The sequence below is a fragment of the Natator depressus genome, chromosome 16 (assembly GCF_965152275.1).
Source record: "Natator depressus isolate rNatDep1 chromosome 16, rNatDep2.hap1, whole genome shotgun sequence".
Lineage (NCBI taxonomy): Eukaryota > Metazoa > Chordata > Testudines > Cheloniidae > Natator > Natator depressus.
Window position 1 is genome coordinate 5,077,334 of NC_134249.1, and position 26,555 is coordinate 5,103,888.

The 26,555-nt window shown below is 45.2% G+C and overlaps 1 protein-coding gene across 15 annotated transcripts in view; it reads left to right on the plus strand.

Moving 5' to 3' along the window:
* The window catches only part of ZNF618 (zinc finger protein 618), a 313,429-nt gene that overhangs the window by 128,791 nt on the left and 158,083 nt on the right, over positions 1-26,555 (plus strand). For all 15 annotated transcript variants that reach the window (XM_074974151.1, XM_074974154.1, XM_074974156.1 and 12 more), the window contains exon 2: positions 22,629-22,672. In XM_074974151.1, the coding sequence (XP_074830252.1) occupies positions 22,629-22,672 (44 nt within the window). The remainder of the gene's footprint in view (positions 1-22,628; positions 22,673-26,555) is intronic.

The window sequence follows — 26,555 nt, forward strand, 5'->3', positions numbered from 1 at the left end:
TGGCACATAATTGTACCAACCGGTCTGAGACCTGGTGACTTGTACCAGCATCGGGCTGTTCAGAGCATTGCTTTTTGCTGCATTTCTGGGCATAGGTTCCCAGCGGTGTTGCAAAATATAGTCTTGGCCAGCTAAGCCAGACTCTTTTTAGACAGAAGGCAACAGTAGAGGGATAGGAAAGAGAAGAAATAAGGTGGGGGAAGGGAATGGACCCAAGGCGAAGCAGGTGTTGGAAGATGAATTCTCACATACCAGGTGGTGGTTGGGATTTAGCTAAAGCTGATGGAGGTGGCGATATCATCTGGGTCCCTCTCTGTGCCTGGTCTGTTCTCGTAATCTCTTAGGATCAGGATGACAAAGGCCCAGTGATAACAGTGGATCCTGGGATCTCAGGAGATGGAGGGGTTGACAGCCAAGATTGTGAAGCTCGTTGCAGTGGTTGCTGGCAGACAGCTGCTTTGTCTTCTGATTTCCCCCCCCCCCCCCCATCTTACTTTAAAGATCCCAAATGGGAGTGATGGGCGGAATGGCCTGCCATCTCGTTATTTTGTTCACCAATTAGGCATAATTTCCAAAACACCAATTTTGGTCTATTGATTTCCAGTCCCACGCTTCCAGTCCCGCACAGGGCTGTCGTCTGAAAGGGCCCTACTCCCAGCACACAAACAGACACATCCTACTGATTGTTGGCTTGAAGTATGCAGTACATCTCAGCTGTCATGATATCACATAAGGAAAGCACTAGGTTAAAGAGGTGAACTATAATGGAGGGTTTTAAAAGTAAAACCCAGCCACTTGAACTGCATCTGGAAATGTATTGGAAACCTTTTGGAAGCCTGAACTCTATAGAGTACGAATGTTTTGTACTTCATGCAAATAACACCATAAAGTAGGCAGGCAGCTACATTCTGCACTTGTTGAATTTCCCCACTCATCCCCAAGTACAAAGCATTGTTGTAATCTGGACTGGAGGTGACAAGGCCTGGATAATTGGTGAGGTCAGGATTGAAAAAAAGAGATTGCAGCCTCCTTACTGGTCAAAGATAGAGAGATGCAGTGTTGTTGTGGACATGTTGCTCCCAGGACATTAGAGAGACAAGATGGGGGAGGTATCTTTCATTGGACCAGCTTTTGCTGGGGAAATAAACAAGCTTTTGAGCTTACACAGGGTCCAGACCCAAAGAAGTGCTCTGTGTAAACTCGAAAGCTTGTCTGTCTGTCTGTCTGTCTCTCTCTCTCTCTCTCTCTCCCCGACAGCAGCTTGTCCAGACACAGATATTACCTCAGCACCCCCTGGTCTCTCTATAGATAGTTGACAAAGTTCCTGCTCTACCTTGGTGGGTCTTGCGCTTATTGGTGGATTTGCTCGCCTTGGAGCTTCACGGCAGCCCTCAGCTTGGCCGTTTTTCTGAATTCACAGTCCAGGTCGACGACTCCTGTGTCTGAGCAGGAGTTGAGAGGATTTGGGGGGAACCCGGGCCCGCCCTCTACTCCGGGTTCCAGCCCAGGGCCCTGTGGAATGCAGCTGTCTAGAGTGCCTCCTGGAACAGCTGTGTGACAGCTACAACTCCCTGGGCTACTTCCCCATGGCCTCCTCCCAACACCTTCTTTATCCTCACCATAGGACCTTCCTCCTAATGTCTGATAATGCTTGTACTCCTCAGTCCTCCAACAGTCTGCGTTCTCACTCTCAGCTCCTAGTGCCTCTTGCTCCCAGCTCCTCACCGCACACCACAAACTGAAGTGAGCTCCTTTTTAAAACCCAGGTGCCGTGATTAGCCTGCCTTAATTGATTCTAGTAGCTTCTTGATTGGCTGCAGGTGTTCTAATCAGCCTGTCTGTCTTAATTGTCTCCAGAAGGTTCCTGATTTTTCTGGAACCTTCCCTGTTACCTTACCCAGGGAAAAGGGACCTATTTAGCCTGGGGCTAATATATCTGCCTTCTATTACTCTCCCATAGCCATCTGGCCCGACCCTGTCACAACAGAGATTAACACTCCTGGCCACAGTTTCTGAAGCCTTGGAGGATCCATCAGAAACCCCAGCTAGAAAACTTGAGTTACAAAAGTTGGGGGGAATAGATACCACTTCTGCCATCTCATCCAGTTGCTTGCTACAGTCCAGCAACTTTGTCTCTGTCGTATCTAGACTGGGTCTCAGCCAGCTGGCTCTCATCCAATATTCAGTCTCAGCCAGAGACTGGGAAATCTAGTGAACTGCACTCTATGGATCCGATAAAACAGAAATCGAGAGCTGAGTGTCTTCAGCATTCAGGAGCCAGGCAAGGCCCACTCACCCATTGGGAAAATGCCTACACGAAAAAGTGGGTCTTGCAGCAAGCTCCAGAGGAGGTAAGGCTGGCTCAGTGGAGGGAAGGGTTGTTTTTTTACAGCCCATCAATATCAGTAGTTGAGTTGAAAATGTGTAATGTCACACCAGGTCGCTGTTACAGTGCTTCAGTAGCTGTCCAGCATTCTTCCTAAGAGGAAATCTACACTAGAGCTGGAGGTGTAATTTCCTACTCGAGTAGACATACCTGCACTAGCTCGGATCAAGCTAGCACAGAAAAAATAAAGTGTAGCCACAGTGGTGTCAGCAGCGGGATGGGCTAGTCACCCAAATATGATCCCATCTGAGACCTTGGATACATACTGAGGTGGCTAGTCCCTCCCTGCAGCTGTGCCACTGGGTTTATACCTTCTATTTTAAACTATTTTTAATTGTTAACTGTTTCTGACTTTTTACCCGAGCTGCACATTACACTTCCAACTCCATTGTAGGTATACATGTAGAGCCATCTGAAACCCAGCCTCAGAGGAAAGACCAGCATAGTAGGTTCTTACTCCCTTGGGAGAAAAAGTGAACCATGACCTCTAATGGAAGGAGGATAATGAGCTATTCAAGACAAGTTTCCATTTTCCACTCACACCCCAATCTTCTCTTCAATCCCAGCACAAAACCAAAATTCAGTATATGGCCATCTGAGCTCTGATAACATGCTCAGCTCTCTAGAAATGTGCTTTTCACACGGATAATGAAGTCACCCAGATACTCAACTGGTTTAGGGCAGGAAGTCCATAACAAGTCCTTTATTAGGGGTTATCTACACACAAATTTGCACAAGTTTAGTTAAACTGGTTTAGATAAACTGATGCAAACCTCTGTGTGTGGAGGGATGCTTTTTATTTTGGTTAAAGGGTGGCTAATTTTGATTTAACTTAAACTGTTCCCAGTTGACTTTACGCTGAATCAGAATAAGCCTAGTTTAAACCAAAACTGTGTTTTAATGCCAAATTGGGTTTAACAACATACCTTTAGGTACAATTTGCATGTAGACAAGTCCTTATTTAAATTTTTCTCATGCATTTGTAGCTTGTTGGATACATTTGTTTTATCATCTGGGAAATAATTTTTTAAAAAATCCTGCCATAGGCAGTTTATCCTGAAGTTTCCAGTGAAATGGGATTATTTGAGAAATACAATCATGTGACTTTCCTTTTTTCCCTCAAGTTAACAGTAATTTTAAAAATTAACTGTTTCCAGCCACATACATCCCCTCTGTAAAAATGCCATTTGTCATATCTTAGTCGTATATACCATTTGTTTCACTATAAAACTCAAAACTGTCTACTGTTACTACTTGAGTCAGGTAATTCTGCTCTATGACCTGGTCATGTTATTTGCCTGCTTTTAAAACGTGTGAGGAAGTAGTTGATAATGGACTCTTTTTTTTTTTTTCTTCAAAATTCTCCACATGAAGTTTTATTACACTTCTCTTTCAGAAACCAGGAAGAGCAGCATGAGACCGAAAAAAATAAATTTTGCCTTTCTGTTACTTATATAACCAAGGTGGAACAATTCAAATTAAGGCCATTTAAATCACTGATTTAATTCATGATTTAAAATCTCATGACTTAAAAAAGACCACATTGATTTAAATCAGGTTCAGGCTTTCGAAAACTAATTTGAACATTTGTGCTATTTAATTTTAGACATAGGTGCTGACACCGTGGGTGCTCCAGGGCTGGAACATCCATGGAAAAAAAAACAAAAACGGGTGCTTAGCATTCACCGGCAGCCAAACTCTTCCCCCCCCCCCCCAACCCCCAGTGCCTCCTGCCTGCTTGCGGCCTTGCTGATCAACCCCTCCTCCTCCTTCCCAGCACCTCCCGCCGTGGATCAGCTGTTCTGTGGGGGGAGGAGAAAGGGCAGGGCGCGCTTGGGAGAGGGGGTGGAATAGGGCAGAGAAGGGGTCAGGAAGAGGTGAGGGCGGGAAGAGGCGTGATGGGAGCTTGGATGGAGTGGGGGCGGGGCCTGGGGCAAAGTAGGGCCTGGGGTTGAGCACCCCCAGGGAAAGCTGGAAACCAGCACCTGTGACTTTAGATTAAAATTTGTAATGAACTATATTCTAAATCCTGTTTATTCTAAAATGCTACTTCTGGTAGGGTCTCTTCCTTGAATTTCACAAAACTGCTAAAGGCAAAAAAACAAAATATTGAAAATTGGAAGCCCTCATGCTACCAACACTTAAACAAGTACATAAAAGTAGTCATGAGACGGCCCATTGACTTCGACACAACTGCATGTGCATAAGTGACTAAAATTTCATTTTGATTAAGATCTTTTCTGTTAGTGGCATAAAATCTTTGGCACTTCAAAACAAAATTGCTTCAGTTCTGAGAATGAAAGTTCATTTAAACATTCAATACATTAATAAAGTTGTGAATTTTTTGTGTCTGGATAAGCCAAAATCTTCAAAAATAGAAGCCTAAAGTTAGGCTCCTAAACTCATATTTAGACTTCTAAAAGTAGGTGTGTCAAAGCCACCTAAATGACTTAGGAGAACAAGTCCCATTGACTTCAAGATGCAAATTGTGGTGGAGGAGCATAGCCTGGTTGAAGCATTTCAGCTTTTTCACTTGTGGAAGTTCAAAGTATTGGAAGGTGGAGTTGGTTACAAATAAAGTGCCAATATTATTGCTTATTAATTTTATGTTTGTATTTTCCTCATCCTAAGGGTGTTAATAAGGCCTTAGACTTGTCATTTTCAACATAGATGGCATGTTAAGTGTGAAACTTCTTAGTGGAAAAATGTGTTGTATCTGAAATTATACTAACAATTAGGAAACTAGGTAAAGAACATAGGTAGAAAACATCCATGTTAGCAAATTAAGACTATAAAATGGGAAGAAAGTAAATAATCAGCACCAAGCAAATAAAAAAAATGATTTAAATAATAAATAGATGTTTAGGGTTTTTTAAATCATGATTTTTATTAACCCTGCTTATAATTTTCTCAAACTTTCACCTTTTATGCTGAAATTTGTCAAGCCTGGTCTCAGCTCGAGACTAAAATTTTTGGGAAAGCTTAAGCAAAAATGGTTCAGCTGTTTTCAATAGCAAAAAACAGTTAAAAGAAAAATACACTTAAGCCAATACAAAGAAAGTTGAAATTTGGCATGGAGATATTCCCTGGGTTAGTCAAAGGAAGTGAGTTTATGGAAAAATATCATTCCCAGCCCACGTTTTCCAGTGCAGTCTGTCTTTGTGTCTCTCCTTTAGACTGTTTATTGATCTGTTTACATCAATCTCCTTGTCAGTTTCTTTATTATTATTTATTTGTATTACAGAAGCTCCTAGAGACCTCAGTGAGATCAGGGCTTCATTGTGTTGCATGTTGCATAAACCTATAGTAAGAAAGAGAAATTTTCCTTTAGTACCTCCTTCCCAGGGGTGCAGCCAGCCATTTGAACTCTGGGTACACACAGGTAGATCAGTTGCACAAGATGTCCTCATGATCTTGTAAGACAGATTTGATCTAGCAGAAGGTTTAATGTTTGTAAAAGGAATGGTAATAATCAAAATGGGCTTGCTGGGCTCCCAGGAAACAAAGTCCTGCGTGCACCTAAGGTACTCCACTCCACATAGGCCTCTAGACTTAATGAAGATGAGTTTGGCTACTTCTCTAATTACATCCCTAGTGGGATCAATGGAGAGCACAAGTAGCTGGCATGCACTGAGAAACTTGTCTCTGCAGCCTGGTGGCATGGGACTTTCTGCTCCAAGACCTAGGTCTGGTCTACAATACAAAGTAAAGTCAACGTAAGTCTATTTGCATCCCTCTGTTTGTGCATGTGTCTATACTCAGATTTGTCTCTGGCCGATGTGGGTGACCCATTACAGTGACATTTCCTCCCCGAGCGGTGCAGAGCCACAGTCGACCTACTTAGGTTGACGCAGCATGAATATAGACACTGCGTTACTTGTGTCAACCCTCACAATCCTCCAGTACCTGTCCCACAGTTCCCATCTCCCATTAACAGTGCTCTGTTCGCAGTCTGGAACTCCACTGCCCAGGGGTCACAGAGACCAGAAGTCCACTCCCCTCTTTAAGCCCTCCCACCCCATGTGCTTTTGAAATGCTTTTTCCTGATTACCCCCCTTGGTGAACATACTTAGCACACCTACCAATTCACCTTTGTTGTATGCATCCGATCATGCCAGCTCCACACACACACAACACTACTAGACATGCTCCTGCCTGGAGTCGGTAGGAAGTACTGGATCGCCTGGGCCCATGGGGAGAACAGGCTGTGCAAGCCCACCATAGAAACGTTGACATTTACAAGCAGCTTGCAGGGGAGATGCAGGCAAAGGGACGTGACAGGAATCAGAAGCAGTCGACATGAAAGTGAAGGAACTTCACAAAGGATACCGCAAAACAAGGGAGGGCAACTATAGATCTGGTGCTGCCCCACAGACCTGCTGCTTTTACAACAAACTGTATGCCATACCTGGTAGAGACCCCACCATCAGCCCACAACGGATACCCCTGCCATGAACAGCGAGGAGGAGGGTGGAGACATTTTGGGGGTCTGTAACTGTGCTGCAAGCTGGGAACTGTTTGAAACGCCTCAGGAGTCTAACCAGTCCCAGCAGGAGACTGGAGTCCAGCCCACTGACAAAGGGGAAGGGAGGTCGGGTAAGTGTGGATGTGAATTATTCCTTAAAATGCTGTTTAAAAAACTTTTCTGTTCCCTCAAACCTCATCTCCCTCCCCATTCCCCTTCCTCCCGCCTTTGTTCCACATTTAAAAATGGTGCCAGGCTCATTCGCAAGTTAAGACAGGTATCTGCTTTTCCTTGTTTTACCGGTACAATGTTAGAAAATGAAAGATTAGGGAATACAGTTTTAAAAAGGTTGTGTGGCCGTCTGGTTACACAGTGCACATCAGACCAGTGTCCAGTACGCCAGTAAAATCCGCATCCATTTTTCATTTCTGGATTAGGTGGGCAGGCCATGCAAAGCACTCCATTTATGAGAACAGGGATGTCTGGTTTATCCTCTTGCAAGATCTCGATGAAATGTTTCTGGAGGTGCTCTGCAGTCCTCTCCCAAAGTTTTTTAGGGATTCTTGCTCTGTGGGAGGACACTTTCCCTTGCCACTCCATGATGAATTCGGCAGGCACCATTGCAGTAAACAACCTAGTGGCATATGGGCCCAAGTCGCTTTGGGTTGCCAGTAGTAGCTGTGTTCTCCATGCCTTTGTTACTGTCAGGATTGACATATCAGCCAAAATCCGCACTGCCTGTGGGAAATAGTGCCAGTATTCAGTACCATGGCCTTGTGCCTAGGGAGCGGGGCCAACTCTATGGCTACCTGCAACAGGCCATCCTCCCTCCTCCCGGCCAGCTCGCACTCACCAGGCATGGAACTGGAGAGCAGCGCTGTAGAGAGGCACTCCAAAGCTACTGTCAATAAGTGTTTCTTATTAAGGGTACTAGTGGAAATAATATAAGGGAGTTTTGAGACTTATCTTTTCCTTGCTGTTGTGACTGTAAATCTAATAGTGCATCTGTCTGTTTATATCAGCAGCTTCTGACATGGTGGCCTTGAGGGGTTCACCCTGATCATGAGAAGGAAGAAGACTAAGGAGGATATGTCCCATGAGATCCTCTATGCCACAGTTGCCTCTATGCCTGTGATCAAAGGGCTTGGAGGGAAATGTATCAGGACCTAATAGTTTTGGGCAGGTAACAAACGAAAACGTTGCAGACCAAGGTTGATCTACAAGTCCAAAGATCCCAGATCAGAATCCTTTGCAGCCCTTGGAGAACTCCATGGTCACTGTTCCTTACACCCTCAACATTCCATGTGGCTCGGCGGTGTATATCCTTACCCCTACCACTCCATGGTGGCATCAGCCAGGGGAACCATAGCTGCGTATATACTGACCTGTGAAAACCACAGATGGCGGGGCAGGGAGGGAGCGTAGCCACAACGGACTGTATTGCATGGACATAAATGTTTTCTTCCACTTTCACTTGTAAGCTGTGTTCACCCTTAATAGTGTTGGTAAAAGTTTATTTTTTTAACCGTTTATATGTCTGTTTACACTTTCATTTTAATAACTGCTGATTTGCACACAATAAAGCACTATTTTTGGAAAGTCAGAGTATCTTTATTAACTCACACCACACATTGCAGAATACATAATCCTCATGGGGGGAGGGATAGCTCAGTAGTTTGAGCATCGGCCTGCTAAACCCAGGGTTGTGAGTTCAATTCCTGAGGGGGCCATTTAGGGATCTGGGGCAAAAATTGGGGATTGGTCCTGCTTTGAGCAGGGGGTTGGACTAGATGACCTCCTGAGGTCCCTTCCAACCCTGATATTTTATGATTCTATGATAATGGAAGGCAAAGACCCAACCATATTTGTAAATTTACACCAAGTATTACAGAATCCATAGCAATGTATATTCTACAGTACACAAGACAGACGCTATTTCTTGAACATTACAGAGATCTCTACGGTTGCTGACTGTTAAAATGCTCCTTTAAAGCCTCCCTCAACTGCATAGCTCCACAGTTGGCTCTTCTAGTAGCCCTTGTGTCTGGCTGTTCAGATGCTGCAGAAAGATGGTCTACCTTGTCTGGCCATGCTTTTCCCACCTTTCCCTCACAGGTATTATGTAGTACACAGCAGGCAGCTATAACTATTGGGGTGTTTTTCTCACTGAAATCCAATCTAGTGAATAAACAATGCCAGCGTCCCGTCAATCTACCTAAAACATAGCCAACAGTCATTCTGCACCTGTTGGGCTGGTAGCTGACTCTTTCCTCAGCACGGTGGCTAGCACCCGGCTACCCCCAGAGGGAAGGCTGCATCCCCCAGAATCACTGGTGGCTTTTAAACATCACCAAGGATAATCTGCTGGTCGGAAAAAAATGTCTCTGCTGCAGCTTTTTTTTTTTTTTTTAAAAAGCTGTGAGCGTCCTACGCCTTCTCTTACTGAACCCACTCTGATGTCAGTGAAGCATTTCTAGTGATCCACTAGAGCTTGACTAACCATAGAAAAGTACCCCTTTCTGCTGATGTGCTCTGTGGCCAGGTGGGCTGGTGCCAAAATAGGGATGTGTGTGCCATCTATTGCTCCACTGCAGTTTAGGAACCCCATTTGCTGCAAATCCATCCACTATTTCCTCTACATTGCCAAGGGTCACAGCCCTGTGTAGCAGGCAACGTTTAATGGTCTTCCACCATCACCACAGCTCCCATTGTGGATTTTCCAACTCCAAAATGTTTTCGAACCGACTAGTAGCAATTTGGTGTTGGAATTTTCCGTAGTGTGATTGCCACTCCACTGTCAACGCCGCTCTGATTTTGGTGTCTCTTCACTGGAGGGCAGGAACGTGGCCTTTCACATCCAAAAGTTCTGCAGCCGCTGCTCGTCGTCCCAACCCTGCCTTATGATGCAATCCCACCAATTAGTGTTCATTTCTTCGGCCCAGAAACCGTGCACCTCCATCTGGAGCTGCTCCAGGAATGCCAGCAGCAGCCTGGCATTATTGTTCACGGTGTCCAGTTATTGTGCTCAAACATCTCCATGTCCATGGCTCCATGTCTGGTTGGCAGCCGGTATCAAGCGGAGTGCCCCAAGGGTCGGTCCTTGGGCCGGTTTTGTTCAATATCTTCCTTAATGATCTGGAGGATGGTGTGGATTGCACCCTCAGCAAGTTTGCAGATGACATTAAACTGGGAGGAGAGGTAGATACGCTGGAGGGTAGGGATAGGATACAGAGGGACCTAGACAAATTAGAGGATTGGGCTAAAAGAAATCTGAGGAGGTTCAACAAGGACAAGTGCAGAGTCCTGCACTTAGGATGGAACAATCCCATGCACTGCTACAGACTAGTGACCGAATGGCTAGGCAGCAGTTCTGCAGAAGAGGACCTAGGGGTTACAGTGGACGAGAAGCTGGATATGAGTCAACAGTGTGCCCTTGTTGCCAAGAAGGCCAATGGCATTTTGGGATGTATAAGTAGGGGCATTGCCAGCAGATCGAGGGACGTGATCGTTCCCCTCTATTCGACATTGGTGAGGCCTCACCTGGAGTACTGTGTCCAGTTTTGGGCCCCACACTACAAGAAAGATGTGGAAAAATTGGAAAGAGTCCAGCGGAGGGCAACAAAAATGCTTAGGGGACTGGAACACATGAGTTATGAGGAGAGGCTGAGGGAACTGGGATTGTTTAGTTTACAGAAGAGAAGAATGAGGGGGGATTTGATAGCTGCTTTCAACTACCTGAAAGGGAGTTCCAAAGAGGATGGATCTAGACTGTTCTCAGTGGTAGCAGATGACAGAACGAGGAGTAATGGTCTCAAGTTGCAGTGGGGGAGGTTTAGGTTGGATATTAGGAAAAACTTTTTCACTAGGAGGGTGGTGAGGCACTGGAATGCGTTACCTAGGGAGGTGGTGGAATCTCCTTCCTTTGAGGTTTTTAAGGTCAGGCTTGACAAAGCCCTGGCTGGGATGATTTAGTTGGGGATTGGTCCTGCTTTGAGCAGGGGGTTGGACTAGATGACCTCCTGAGGTCCCTTCCAACCCTGATATTCTGTGGTTCTATGATCTCCATACTGTCCTCATCACAATCCCAGTCATGGCAGTACTGCCTCGAGTTGCTGAAATAGTGGAGAATCATGGATCCTGTATTAGCAAAGCACAAAATAGCTGTGCAGGCGCTGCAGGCTCCAGGCTTCTGTCAGTGAGGTGGCAGACTCTGAAAAGCACCTCACAGGTGCAAAGATGATGGGCTATGAACTGTATTGTGGGATGTAGAAGGTGGCATGATAAGAACTTGACCCCTAGCTCCCAGAGAAATCCCTGGGTGACTTGATACTATGCCAAAAAGTACTGCGAAAATGCCTCAAAAGAGATTGCGATGGACAGCGGTGCGAGGCCCACTGGGATACTAGGCACACTAGGCTTTATTCCGGCGCTGCACTGACACAAGTGTTCCTGGTGCGTACGCACGGCACCGACACAAACTTCGCCAGCCATATGCCGACATAACTTGCGTCAATCCAACTTTGTAGCATGGACATAGCCCTCCGTGACACGAGGCCTAACCTCCCCTCACGATCTTAACAATTTCTGATGAGAGGCTGCGAATGGTTTGGATTTTCTGGTTTGAGCATAGTAAGGATTCCACGTCTTTGGCTTTTCATCTGTCCTGGAAGGCTGGGTGTGCAGGTCAGGCCTGTTAGTGTACTGCTGTATAACAGAGCAGGCTTTGGGCATCTTAAACCCTTCCCTCCTTCCCTGTGCAGCCTGCATGCCGGGCTGGATGCAGAATCACACTGACAGAGTGGTGTGACTTCATGCATCCGATGAAGTGGGTTTTAGCCCACAAAAGCTTATGGCCAGATAAATTTGTTAGTCTCTATCGTGCCACAAGTACTCCTCATTTTGTTTTGCTGATACAGACTAACACGGCTACCACTCTGAAAGCTGACGGAGCCGATATTGTTTTGCAATCCTGAAGCTTGGTTTATGGCCACTGATTTGCTTTTATGACAGATTCCTACTCAAATAGGGCTTTATTTGCATATGTAAATTGGATTTATGTATTCAAATAGGTGATGTAGCCATTTAATAGAAAATATGTGTGTGCAAACAAGCACGGATTGTACATGCAAATGTACACACTGCTGGAGAATTGCCATTTAATTGTGTCCCCAAGTGCGGCATTAAGTATAAAAATATTCAGTGTACTACACGTGTAGGGGTTGGAGACAGATGTTCTATCACTTTGGATTAAAGTCACCTTGACAGTTTTCTACGAACATCCGAGATCTAAATGTTAAAATAAGCCTTTCCATGCTGTCGCTGGGTTTTAATAACACACATCGCCAGGAACAACTGTAGCCCTGTATTGGTCCTGCTGTTTTGCACTAAAGTTCAGCCCATGTGATTCTAAAGGGTGTTTAATGTGTACATTCAACTCTTCAGCTGATCATTCTGTAGTGATGCGGTCGATGCTGCTTTATGGAGGAATTTAATGGATGGTGTTAGTCCCCCACTTGTTATGGTGAGAGGCCATCAGGAATGAAGGTAGTTGGGAGCTGTCCCTCTTAGCAGGGAGAGACTGTCCCAACGCAGGACAGGAATTGGTAATTAAAAAATAATCATAAACCAGCTGGCACTGTTTTATTTTCAATAGATCTAATTATTGTGCTAATCACAGGGATAATCTGTTAGTTAGCCGTGTGTTAGAGGGAGGACTGTGAGTAGATAGCAGCGTGAGTTTATTTTTACACAGAGTAGTTTTCCATTAGGAGGTGGTACAGATTTCCTTACCTCCACTTCTGAAATTGCGCTGGCCCAATTCTGCTGTTGGATGGCTTCTATTTTTGCCCTAATATTTTTCTGATTTGTACCTTCGCCATCATTGCCAAGTGTTCATTCCCCCCTTGTTCTGAAAGCTTGTCCCTGGATTAAAATGGGGCTCTGCCCCATTCCTTGGCAGAGATGAGATTTGAGTCGTCTTTTTTCAGTCCCTTTGTTTTCATCTTGGTGGGTTATTTTTTAATGTAGAATTTTCCCCACTGCCTCAGGAAGCAGCAACCATCTCACTGCCTGAAACAGTCTCTGTTTGCTTCAGTGGCAAGAGAACGTGTTTAGTTGAGAGGACGGATTCCCCATATATTCACGTTGACTTTGTAATTAATATTTGAAAGGCTGCCCACTAGAATCTTCCAAATGCCTCTTGTCAATGTACCCCCATAAGGGAGAGGTCAGCACTAACTTATTTTAATGGCAGAATGATCACAAGCAAGGATTGTAATAACATTATGAGCAGTTACTGCATGATTAGTGGACTGGTATGTATACTGAGGGGAATTTTAAAGGAGCCCTTGTGAGTGTAAAAGGAAAAGGGATGACCCTGGTTCCATAGGCTGCTTGGCTGTTCTGAGCGTCACGCAGGAGTTGGAACCTCTCAGGGAATATCTAAGGCAGTGGTCTCACGTTTTCAGATTTCCCTTTTCTATGGTTTGTTTTTTTTTATTGGGGTGTGGGGAGAGGATAGAGGGCCCTAAGGTGGGAGGAGAATTGCGGACCTCTTATGAAAGATATTTATACTTATATCAAGGGAAATCCATGTGAAGTGTTCACAGGCTTGCTGAGGCTGCAGTTCACAGTTGAAGTTCTGGTACAAGGTTTAAGGGAAGGAGAATGAAGTGACTCAGCTGTGATCATTTATCTTCTGTACATTGTGCACTGGGCCCATCGGAGCTAGGTGACACTGGAATACCGAACGACAACGCTGGCCAATACATCAGTGGAGCTCCATTGGAGCCCATGAAGCTGTATGGGTTTAAACCAGCTCCAGACTCGCACAGAACATTCCTGTAATTTCCTTTTCTAGTGAGCGATGGCTATCACAAGCTTTCAGGTGGGCTGGGATAACAATACGGGAGTTGCATTTGCACGGGTGATTTAGGTGATGCTTGTGACCATGCAGCGTTTGAGAGAGTTGGGAGTGTTCTCCTTGATAGGTGCTATGTCTCCATGACTGACAAAAGGGGAACGAGGGTCAAAAGAGGGGCATGGGTACATATATGAATTCTTACGTTCTGGGGATGCTTTATAATGCTGGGGGTTGTTTGGATATGTTTTTGTTTTTTAATGAAAATGAATTGGGAAACTGTCAGTGTCTATAAACAAGAGTACTTTCTGCAATTTCTTGTTGCCCTGAAGTTATTAATTACAGGTGGCTCACGTAGGAATGACTGTAGTTAAGGTTGCTTGACATTTTCCATTTCAGATCCTGTTTTCAGTTGCTGTGGAAAAATAGTATATGATTGTGTAATTACAGACCGTACCATGAATGCCTATGGATAGGGGGCAAATTAAGGCTGCCTGGGCAAGCTTGAGTCTAGTATTTCTAACTTTTGAGTGCTTGACTTTGCAACCTTAATATTCTTTTAATGTAGTTTTTTTTCAGATGTAATAGATAAATAGTTTCCAGCCTCCTGTTAGCCTCTGCGTAGCTTCACCCCAATGAGGCATTCATGGTGGGGGCCCCAGTGTCCCTGACACCTAATGCTGGAGTTGTAATAGAACTCATGGGAGTGAATCTGTCACCCCTGTGGGAGTTCTGCCATCAGCTTTCATTCTGTCCAGTAATGGTTCATCTTTGGTTACAGCTTCCCATCCTGTGACTGTGGCTGGAGGCATGGGGTGCCTTAGCATGAGAGATGGAACTCTGACACCTGCTCTCTGTCCCGGGCCTGCTCCCTCTCTGTGTGAGCCTCATCTTCTGGGCGTCTCCTCAGACGTGCTCAGGGGAGCAGAAGGAGGACCCTCAGTAATAAATAGGTCACTGGGGGGAAAAGGCTGAAGGAAAGGAATAGGCAGTTCCAGAGAACAGGAGAGGACAGTCCCCTGTCCTCAGTGGTTAGACAGCCCAATGTGGGGCAGAAAAGAGCCACTCAGTAGTAGACTGACCCCACATAACAACCTTTGGCCTCGCAACAGTTGACAGTAGGTTTATTTCCTTTCTACCACTGCGGACGCTCTGATTTGGTCATCTGGATGAAGGAATAAAATCCTCAGCAAGATGCAGAACCCGGGATTGGGCTGGAGGCAGTCTCAGCCCCTTTAGAGAGATTAGTAATAAATTAAAGTGAAAAGGTGGCACGAAATGCTATGGGGAGTGCTGGATGATGTGAATCCCTCCCCCCCACCACCACCACCATAATGTTGTAAACTGTTAGACCTGGCCTGCTTGCTTCACAGAGTCTATTGTTGGGGGTTCTGATGAGGAATTATGTTTTTAAAAACTTCTCCTGATATTTTTCAGTCTAACAGAGCAACGTTTGTAGATGCAGGTTGATGTGCAGTGAGACGCTGATACATTGAGTGTGTACATTGTGTATGTGGTGGTCAGAATTGTTCTTTTCTACCTAATGGGGCATGAATGAAACACAAGTGGCTCTCGCTTTCCCCATGTGTTGTGTAGCAGGCCTGGTTTGTACTAACTAGAGCCATGAGGTAAGATATTCGGCACCTAAATCCAAATTTCACAGGTGGTTTTTAATGAGACTAAGGGTATGTCTACACTGCAAAGAAAAACTCGCGCTGCTGCATCTCAGAGCCTGGGTCTACTGGCTTGGGCTACAGAGCTAAAAATGCCAGTGTAGACATTCAGGCTCAGGCTGGAGCCCACGCTCTGAAACCCAGCAAGGGGGCAGGAGAATCCTTATCGTTCAGGCTCCAGCCTGAGCCTGAATGTCTAGGCTGCTATTTTTGTCCCCGCAGCCTGAGCTCCACAAGCCCGAGTCAGTTGACCCAGGCTCTGAAACTCAGTGCTGCGAATTTTTCTTTGCAGTGTGGACGTACCCTTAGAGTCCTAAGTGTCTAAGTCACTTCTGAAAATGGAACTTCGGTTCTGATGTCATTTATTTCAGTGGGAGTTAAGTGCCTAAATGCCTTTAAAAATCTGGCCCTTAGGCACTTCTGAAAATTTTACCCCAGATGGCAAAAGATACCTGCTATTTCCTCCTGTATTTATTATTTGTATTACCATTTTGCTTACAAGCCATAGTCCTTGACCCAGGCCCCTACTAGAGCCCTGCAAATCAGCAGATCTCCATGTCCCAAGTTTGCGGATCATGGATGGATGCAGATCCAAATTTTATATCTAGAGCCCTGCAAATCTGCGGATATCCGCTTTATATCTGCATCCGTGGACCATGTTTGCAGATAGTGGATTGGATGAGGATAAAAATTTTGTATCCGCTCAGGGCTCTAGCCCCTATCCCAAAGAACTTGCAAGTAAAGCCGAGCTGTGGAAAACTTTTGTCCAATAATTACAAATGTTTGAAAATGTATCACCAGGCATACTGAGTTGAAGATTTCTGATTTATTGTTGCAAAGCAAGATACCTTTCATGATAAAGTGCTAATTTAAACTGTCATAAATTTAAAACTCCAAGATTAGTATTCTTCAGACTTGGCTTAGTGTTTAGGTCAGAATGGAATCTCAGTAAAGAAGTCCAGTTCGGGGGTTTCCATCAGCAGTAGCTTGTCAGTGAGTTGTAATATGCTATTAGGGCAATTTTCTCCATATTAAACAAAGTGGATACCCTGAGAGACACTGTCTTAAGTAGGACCTCATCTCCAGATAGCATCTCAGTTTGACCAGAACCAGTAAACTTTCTAGATTAGAGCCCTTGCTTTCTGGTTTTGCTTTTTTGAAAAATCCATTTTAGTTCATCAGTTGTGTTTCTTTTTTTTTTAAAAAGAGAAGCAATTCTAAAATTCCATAGAAATCCTTCAAACAGAGAACATTAGAGCCCCACTCTTGTGTTGTGTAGTGCAGGGGTTGGCTACTGTGCCCAAATGGGGCCCCATTGATGTCAGTGGGACTCTGTGCTGGTACACAGTCTGCTTGCAGGCTACACAACGAAGGATTGGGGTGTAAGGCTCTGCAGTGAGGCCCTCAAAAGACAGGAAATGCTAAAGTTAAGGTTGCATTGTACAGTAGAACCTCAGAGTTACGAACATCAGAGTTACGAACTGACCGTCAATCACATGCCTCATTTGGAACCGGAAGTACGCAATCAAGCAGCAGCAGAGACCAAAAAAAAAAAAAAAAAAAGGCAAATAGAGTACAGTACTGTGCTAAGCATAAACTACTAAAAAAATAGAGGGAAAGCAGCATTTTTCTTCTGCATAGTAAAGTTTCAAAGCTGTATGAAGTCAATGTTCAGTTGTAAACTTTTGAAAGAACAACTCTAATATTTTGTTCAGAGTTACGAATAACCTCCATTCCCGAGGCGTTCGTAATTCTCAGATTCTACTCTATGTATGTGATTATGATAGACTTGGAGTGCATGGTCGTGTACTGTTTTTCAGATTACGCAGAGTTCTTTCTATAACCTTAGATATCTGTCTTGTATTTTGTTAGTGTGCACTAGTGAAGTCAAGTAAGAAAGAAGAGTCCATGAATATTAGTCGTGAAAAGGACACAAACAACAAAGCAGTTAGGATTAAAAAAGAAACCATGTAGGGGTTAAAGTAAAAAATGAACAAGTAGGCAAGGTCTAAAGCACACAAACAGAAAAGGAATGTAAGTAAAAATAAATGCATAAATAAATAACAAAATTGTATGGGGCAACAGCCCTTCCTCCTTTTTCTCTCTTGTCTGTATGCTATATAGGCCCTGATTCTGCGAGCACTTATGAATGTGTTTAACTTTAGGTATACAAGTAGTTCCACTGAAATATCTGTGAAGATTTAATTTTAAATTTGCACGCAGGCATATTCTGTCCAGAAGTGCCTCTGCATTCTTGCAGTGATGCACCAGAAACAGAAAGAGGTTAAAGTAATCAAGTAATGTATTTGTTGTGAATTACTCACTCAGTTCTAAATACAAATATAAAAAAGATTGTAAATGAATTACATGCATGATTCTTTGCAAAATAATGTCTGCATTAAGTTTGAAGATGAGAGACAAAGTAACACATGGGCATAACAAAAAATAAAACATGAAATATTAGAATATCCACATTCTTAGTATTTCCCTTAGCAACAGCTTCTTGAAAGGTGTATTGGTGTCCAAAGGGGGTAAATACCTGCTTATGTGTAGTGGCAAAATAATTATAATGCATACTGCTTTATAAAAAATAGATTTTCCCATTAAAGAAGTATATCACTAAAAATATACTATGTCATTATGATGATGAGCTCTAGTGTAAGTGTTTAAGAAAAACAATTTATATTACTATACATGCACCTATATTCTTACATACTAGATATATACCTACGGCACCAGTCCTGAAGAGATTTGTGCATGTACTTGTCATTACATACTAATCTCTTCATTTCACTGGGAGAACTTGCAGTGCATAAATTTAAGCATATGTGTACAGTTTTGCAGATTTGGGGCCTAAGATGATTATTATTTTTTTTTAATCCTGTGTTGGGCCCCAAACCTGCAAACGCTTGTGCCCACTTTATACAAGTGACCAGTCACACTGAATGCCGTGGGACTTGGGCTTTGCTTAAAGTTACTGATAGAATCATAGGGTTAGGAGGGGTTACTCTAGCCCCCTGCCAAGAGGCAGGATTTGTTGTGTTTAAACCATCCAAGACAGTTGGCTCCAGCCTCCTTTTAAAAACCTCCAGTGTAGGAGCTTCCACAACCTCCCTCACCAGTCTGTTCCATTGTCCTACTGTTCTTACAGCTAGAAAGTTTTTTCCTGAGATTTCATCTAAATCTTCTGTGCTGTAGCTTGAACCCAGTGCCTCTTGTCCTGCCCTCTGTGGCAAGAGAGAATACTTTTCCTCCATCTTTTTTTATGGCAGCCTTTCAAGTATTTGAAGACTGCTATCATGTCCCCCCTTATGTGTAAATGTTTCCAGGATCAGTGCCTTTTAATTTTTGAACAGTTGTTACACTGGTAAAGCAGGTACTGTAATACATATGCCCAAGGGGGCAGAGTTAAGGTTGTGTGTTCAGCTGTAGCTTTTGTATTTCTTGACTTTTGAGTGCTTGTCCAGGCAAACATTACCTTCAGTAAACAGTTTTTAATATGGACTTTTAATTAAAGGAAGCCCTGACACCTCCCTTTGATCCAGGACTGGCAAGTATAGTGTCCTTTGTGAGGGCATGTTTTAAATTAAGCTTTTCAGACAGATGTATTGTCCCCTCTCTATTTGGTGCTTTAGATGGCCGCAATGCCCTAGCACCTCACACAGTTCCCTGCTGCATATTAAGACTCCGTTTTAGGCATGGATGTAATCTTCTAGAAAATGCCCTGAAGGTTTGAGCAATCTACCAGTTGCAGGCTCTCATGCAGCCTTTTTTCCCATTGTGTAAGCATGACAAATCATTAATTTTTGATTGATTGCTTTGAATTATGGGAGCTCTGACAGCCTTTCTGTAGCTGAACAGCTGTATAACAAATGAGCATATCAGTGCTCACAAAACATTGGAGATCTAACAGAAGCAATAACATTGTCAACTCCTCCCTTCTGGCTTTTCCAAGGCAATGGAGGGAGGAAACTTTTTTACCAGAAATTCCTCAAGTGACTGAAAAAAAAAAAAAAAACCCGCTGGTTTATAATCGAATTAAATCTTTATCTCTTCATTTCTAGTAGACTGCTCCAGCCATCAGAACCCCAGAAATGCCTCTGCTTTTAATAACTGAGATAAATCTACACTAACAAAATTTCACATTAAGAATTTAAAAATAATTAAAATTGCAATTTTTGTTTGCTATTCCTTTAAGATTTCAGAATTGCACCAGTGCATTAAATGTGACCTCTTCAACTTTTAAATTAAGAATTTATGCTGGCTTGAAATTTATGAAATATTTTAGCATTAAAGAAAGCCTTTTTCCCTCAGGAAAATGGAGCAATAAATCACAGCACTCTTGATTTACAGCCGTACAGCCGGCCACGGATAGCATTTTTTCCACCCTTCGTTCTGAAAAAAAAAAAAAAAATGTAATCATATGAGACAGCTTAGCTGCTATCCTCCCACTCTCCAGAATTTTTAATTTCAGCTGTTTCTGCTTGGATTTATTTCCAATATTCCTGCTCGGCTTTTCAATTTCCTCAGTTATTAAATTTTAATTCAGTGCATTAGCATTTAAATTAAAAAAGGGTTTATTTTATCAAAATCCTTGACTAGCCCCCATCTTGCTGCACATGAATTGCCTGTTTCTGCCATTTGCTCAAAATGTGAAATACAGTTAATGTCTTATAACTTATATTTGCACAAATTCAGAAATAAAATTTCTGAGATTGGAATAATATTGTCTTTCCAAGGAAAACTCTAATGAGAGAAGGGGGGAAAAGGCACAGTGCCTAGCAGCTTTAAGGGGGAAAAATAGTAGCAGCTTGCTGATAACACAATGCTAGCAATGAAAAGTTAATATATTAGACAATTCAGAAATGAGTGAGGGGAGGAAGCTTGACCCTTTCCAATTACAGAGTGAGCCAGGTTTGTTTAGAAAAACAACAGAACCAGTCTTCTATCTGAATCTGGGGATCCTGAGGGTATACTTTCTACAGACTAGCAGGGGATGGTTCGTCTGTGGGCAGGGGGCTCGACTGGTCTAAGCACAGGACTGAGACTCATGTCTCCCCAGTTCTAACTCAGCTCTGGCACTGTGACTACCTCTGTGGCTTTGGCCAGGTCACTTATACTCTTGGTCTCAGTGTCCTCATCTGTTAATGGGGCTCATAGGGGGCCTGATGCACAGGAGAGTTGTGCAGATTGATTGGCAGGGAGACAGGAGAGCTGGCTCTGCCACAGACATCCTTTGTGTCTTGGACAAGTCACAATCTCTCTGTGTTTCAGTTAGTTCCCCATCTGTACAAGAGGGATAATACTACTACTCACCTGTACAGTGGCAGCGTGAGGATGTGACTCGTTAGTGTCTTGAAGTGCTCAGATGCTACGTAATAAACAACATAAAATGTCCCTAGTCAAATACTACAGTGAGTGCTGTTTTCAGAGCCTGTGGCTGTGCTGTCCGGTTGGAGGTTTGACCAAGGTGTACGTCTTCAGGGCTCTCCCATAGTGTGTTAAGGGGACACGGTCCTGCTGAGGCCCAAATTTTCACCTACTTGGACAGTTGCAATGTAGAAACATGCTGTCCCACCCTCCGTCTTGGAGGATCTCTTGTCCCCCTTCACACAGAAGGCCATTAAATTATGTGTTGCCGGGCAAATCCCACCAGTATAAAGGCTATGGTGGTGCTGGTCTTGGAACCCTGCACCGCCCCCAATCCCGGGTCTCGCCCACCTGAAAACGGCTGTAGTTCTCAGTGCAGGGAGAGCACAGGAAAGACAGAGTGAGTCACCAAACCAAAGGGTCTGCTGAAGTGATCTTGCTCTGTTTGGGAACTCTGGCATTCTCAGTGCCCCTGACAATGAAGCTTTATTTTCTTGGACAGAACCTTCAGCTGGTTCCCGTTACAGGAAAGGAAACCAGCCTTTACCTTTGCTCTTGCATGTGAAGGATCCAGTATTGTAACTGGCGCTGTCTCAGACTGGCGGGAATGAATCTGCTTCTGCTTTTTATTGGAGGCCCCAGCTCAACATAAAACAGTGCCATTTGCCATTTAGCTGGTTATTTAAATTTGTATTTTTTGCAGAAAGTGCGTAAGCGTTTGGGCCATTGTTATGTCTGTTGGGCTCACACCACATGCTCCAAATTGCCCCACCCTGAGAAGTGGGCTTGCAGGAGAGATGAACACAGCTTTAAAATGATCCAAAGAAGCTCTGGTGCTGATAACTGGGAGGGGGCCGATCTCCTCGCTGCTTCTCACCATAGTGTTCAGTGCTCAGTTCGTGACTTACTGCAGTTTAGGGTCCAAACCTCCTTTTCACGTGGTATCCTGTTGGGCCACTCCTCCAATGACCACCTCTGCACTTCCTCCATGCTGACCCCCACACATGGAGTGCCTCCCTGAACTGATCCCACAAAACTGCTTCCCTCTCCTCCCCATCCCTTCTTGGAAGCCACTTCTGCTGTGACTAGCTGCAAGAAATCATCTGACTCATGAGAGCTGGCTTGGGGAGCAGTTGGAGATAACGTCTGTTTAAAGACCCCCCCTCCCCCCCCGCAACACATTACAGCAGTTTGGAATCACTGAGTTGTATGCAGAACTCGCCCGTGTTACTGCATGGCCTTATTGCCATAGACCTCGGCTTCACCACCATCTTACCTCACTTGTTGAGCTTTGCCATAAATTTAGGCCTTGATCTGCCAAAGACTTACACACATGGTTAGCTTTAAGCTCACAAGCAGTCCCATCAAACTCAGAAGTTAAACATGTACGTACGTTTTTGCAGGATTGGGGCCTAAAACTATAGACATTTCAATGGCCAGGACTGTGGTGTCCTAATGACAATTGTTATTATTTATCATCATCCTAGCACTTATGAGCCAAGTCATGGGCCAGGACCCCAGTGTGCTAGGTTCTGTACGAACACTGGATAGAGAGATGGTCCCTGCCCCAGTGAATTGGCAATCTAATGTGTCTACACAGCACCCAGCAGGATGGGGAACCGCTTTCTGATTGTGGCCTTTGGCACTTCCAAAGTACAAATAATAATTTCTGTTATCCATTGCCCCTCACTCAACTCCCATTTTCATCCAGAAGAAAGGGGACTGAAAAGATGGGGGTGGGAGTGCAGCCTACAGGATGGACAAAGCGAGACACTATCAATGGAAAATATTATTTTGTTATTGGGAAAAGTTACGAAGTGTGAATCTCTGCTCTGTCTGACCCTAACCAGCTCTTCTTTGTCTCTTGTTCTCTAGGCTGATGAGAGCAGCAGTACTGGGAAGAGAAGCTCTTCAAGCAGGTATGTGGCTGTATTTCTCTCATCTCTGGCTGTGATGTGAATAGCCTTGGCAATTCTGTCTTTGTGGAGTGCCAGTCTGTGGGGTAGGCGCCATCTCTTAGGTAGGAGCCAGAGTTGACAGCCACAGAGCAAGGCATAGGGCAGGAGCCTGATTAAAGCATAGGAACTGTAGGCCTGTTTCTAGGGCCCTGGCTCCTAGAGTCACACAAAGTTTCTAGTCTTCGTGGCTGTAAAGAAAAGCTTGCCCTGAGTGTAACCAGTGCAGGGACGTCTTTCTGAGTCTGCAGGTAGTCTCCTGCAGAGATAGTAAGTTGATGGCCCCATATCTGCTGTGAGAGGAGACTAGGCTCTCTCTTGTTCTGGGCAGGGGAGGGCTCCCACTGCCATGACTCTGTGCTGCAAGCCACACTGCTGCTACTCCAGTGCATTCCAGGTGGCCAGGGGACAAGGAGATGACAGCCACTGCAGCATCTGAGTGGCCAGGACAAGAGGAAGCCCAGCCTCTGCAGCTCCTGGCGCGCACACAATCCTCTGCTCAGGTGGGTGGGGGCTGAGTGCTTTCTCCTGTGCAGACAGAAGCAGTGTTAGGCACCCCCAGGGCAAGGCTTTTGTGTTGGTGATCCCTGCTGCTCCAAGCAGAGCTGGAATTGTGGCACTGTGGGTTTGTGCCTAGAGCCAGTACTGCCCTCTATGGCTCAGGACTAAATTCTGCCTCTCAACCGAGAGCCAGGAGTGGGAGCAGTGAGAACAGGAAAATGTATCACTTTCTTTTCTAACCTAAAAAGTGTCTATGTGAAAACTGGGAGTTCCTGACTCAGCCCCATTCCAAGCAGAGAAACCCCCTAAGAAGCGGAAGGAGCAGGGTGTTTGTCTGTGTGTGTGTTGGTGAGGGTGAAGAGAGGCTATACAGAATAAATAGGGGACATGATTGGGGCGAGGGACAGACTAAAGGAATCTTCTGCTGTCCCATCTGCTGTCTAGTTTGTGCTTTTGGTGAATCTCGTGTTCACTAGTGTTTCTGAGGCCCCATTAGGACCAGTGATGCACTGCGTGGCTAGGATCACGGGGTAATTTGCCCCATGGTGTGTCTGTATCAGGATTTTTAATTTTTATTGATGAACATTTCTATAAAGTGAGAACGATAAGTCTTGGAATTGAATAGTGTGACGGGGTTCGACTCACTATGCTGGCCATCTTGGGGATTAGCTCTGCAGGTTGGTACGCCCCGTCCCGACAGTGCTTCGCCCGCCATCACATCTCTTTGATCTGCATCACTCCAGGGACCACAGCATCTGCTTCATGACACAGCCCTCCGGGTGTGTCACCATCTGTGTTTCCCCCTTCCATGGATGAGTACTGCAGTCCAAGTGTCCAGCCACTTCTCTAGTAGTGAGTAGGGAGAGGGACCCAGGCCCACCCACTACTCCGGGTCCCGACCCAGGGACTCTGTAGGTGGCAGCCACACGCTGTGTCCCCTCCTACTTCTCAATACATTCCCCTGAACCACTTCCCCCTTTCTTCACGCTTATCTCAGGGCTTCAGCAGGTCAGTCCTATCAGCCACCCAGGAGCTCCCTCTACCTCCCCCGGTCCCTGCCACACTGCTCTGTCCAGGGTGCTAGCTTCCATCCATCTGCTCGGAACCCAGATCTCCCTCCTTGAGCTCCAGGCAGCGACTGACCCTGTGGCTCTTCTTATATGGGCCTGCTGGGCCCTGATTGGCTGCTCCTCGCAGCCTCTCTCCTATTGGCTGCTTCCTATGCAGCCTTCCTATGGCTCTATTAACCCCTTACATGCCAGTGTGGGGCAGACGCCCTATCACAATAGCAATTGGTTCCCCCCATAGTTGCCAGCCCTTGACATTTTTCTCAAGGGACAGTTTTTCAAACATGCAGAAGGGGAGCTGTTCAGTCTCCAGCCACCGGATAGGTTGGATAAATTCTGGTGAATTTTAAGGAATCTGCTTCTATGATGAGTAGTAGAAGAAGGTAGGGGAAATCATCAGAATGTTGCCAGAATGTGACATACTCTGCTGGGGGCTTGACCCCAGGCTTGCTTCAGAAATTTTCCCTCGTCCATCCCATCCCTGCCCTTAAGCCCCAGATCTGACTTCACCCATCATTCCTTCTTTCCCAGTTGTCTCATCTCAGGAGCTGCAGCTGAGACATTCAGCCATCAGGGAGTGAGAGTGGGGGAGATGATCCCTGGAATCTGTGCTGTTAAGCTGTAGGAGTGCACAACCCAGCAGAGCTGCAGCTGCCTCTGGCTTCGCCAAAGTCCTGGGAAACGGGCCAGGGCAGAAATTACCTAGAACAGATTTACAAGACCTGAGACAGTCCCATGAGCATGCAATTTACCCTAGAGTTGACTGCATTTCACTGTTGGGTGAACTGATACTTATCTACCCAGAGAGTAGTTCTTAAAGAGCTGTGGGAACCTGCAGGGTGAATGGCAATCTGGAAATATATGGTGTCACTGGTGGAGTGGTCAGCCACAAAGCCTTGGCAGTGTGGAAGAATGGCAAGTTTGCTGTCTTTGTTGATCAAACAGAAACGTGCCATAACCAGCCTCCCATTCCACAGCCTAGCTGCACGTGCCAAAGAGCTCTGGGTGAGATGATGTGAGCGTGGAGCAGGAAGATGGCTTTTTCATAGAATTAACTTTGCTCAGTAATAATCAAATTGCTTAGCCAGTCCTGAATGTACTGTAAGAGGCAGCCTCCCGCCTGTTCCTTATTGAAATGCTGACAGTCAGCCAGCTCGCAAAGGAGCAAGCGAGATCAGGACAAAGCCAGGAACTAGCAAAGTGACAAACTCAGGGGTTCTCAAACTTCATTGCACAGTGACCTCCTTCTGATAACAAAAATTACTGCACAACCCTAGGAGGGGGGACCAAAGCCCGAGCCCACCTGAGCTCCACTGTCCTGGACAGGGAGCCAAAGCCCGAGCCACACCACTCGGGGTGGGGAGGCCAAAGCGAAGCCCAAGGGCTTTAGCCTGTAACCTGAGCTCTGCCACTTTGGCTTCAGCCCCAGGCAGCGTGGCTTGGGCTTCTGCTTCAGCCCCAGGTGGTGGGGCTCGGGCTTCGGCTTTGCATCTGGCTGCAGCAAGTCTAACGCCAGCCGTGGCGACCCCATTAAAACAAGGTTGTGACCTACTTTGGGGTCCCAACCCACAGTATGAGAACCGCTGAACTCATCTACCAGGAGAAAACATTCCATGGGGAAAACGAGAGAGAGAGAGAGGAGGAATGTTGGTGTGGCGAAGGGGCCGCTTGGCACCAGTGGGTGGTGGAGGAGCACAGGTCAAAATGCAGCGGGAGTTCTGTGTCATATGCAAGATAATGAGGCAGAGGGAAAAGGAGGCTTCATGGTTCATGCAGTGGATGGCCATGGCGGGGAAAAGAGGAGAGATGTGGCACGCAGGGAATACATCGGCACAGAGGGGACCATATGGCACATAACGGAGGGGGAAGTGCCGTGCAGAAGAGGGGATATGGCACACCTGTGGGTGGGCAGTGCATTTGAATGGGATGGGGGGATAGTGCGGTGGGCTGGGGCACATCAGAGTAGAGAGAGGGGTATGTGACTGGTATTATAAGAAGGAAACTAATGTGGCTTTTCTAGCAAGTGGTAAAGTTTCTAAAAATGCCCAACTATCTTAGGAGTCTAATGAGACTTAGTCCCTTTTGAAAATGGGATTTAGGTTCCAAAGTCACTTAGGGCCTGATTTTTAAAGGTACTTGGGCTGCTAACTCCAATTCATGAGTTAGGTGTCTAATAACTTTGAAAATCTGGCCCGTAGGCACTTTTGAAAATTTTATCCAGCAGTTTTTTTCTGAAGGTCTTGGGCGGTATACATGGCTGTAACCTAATTAATTAGCTC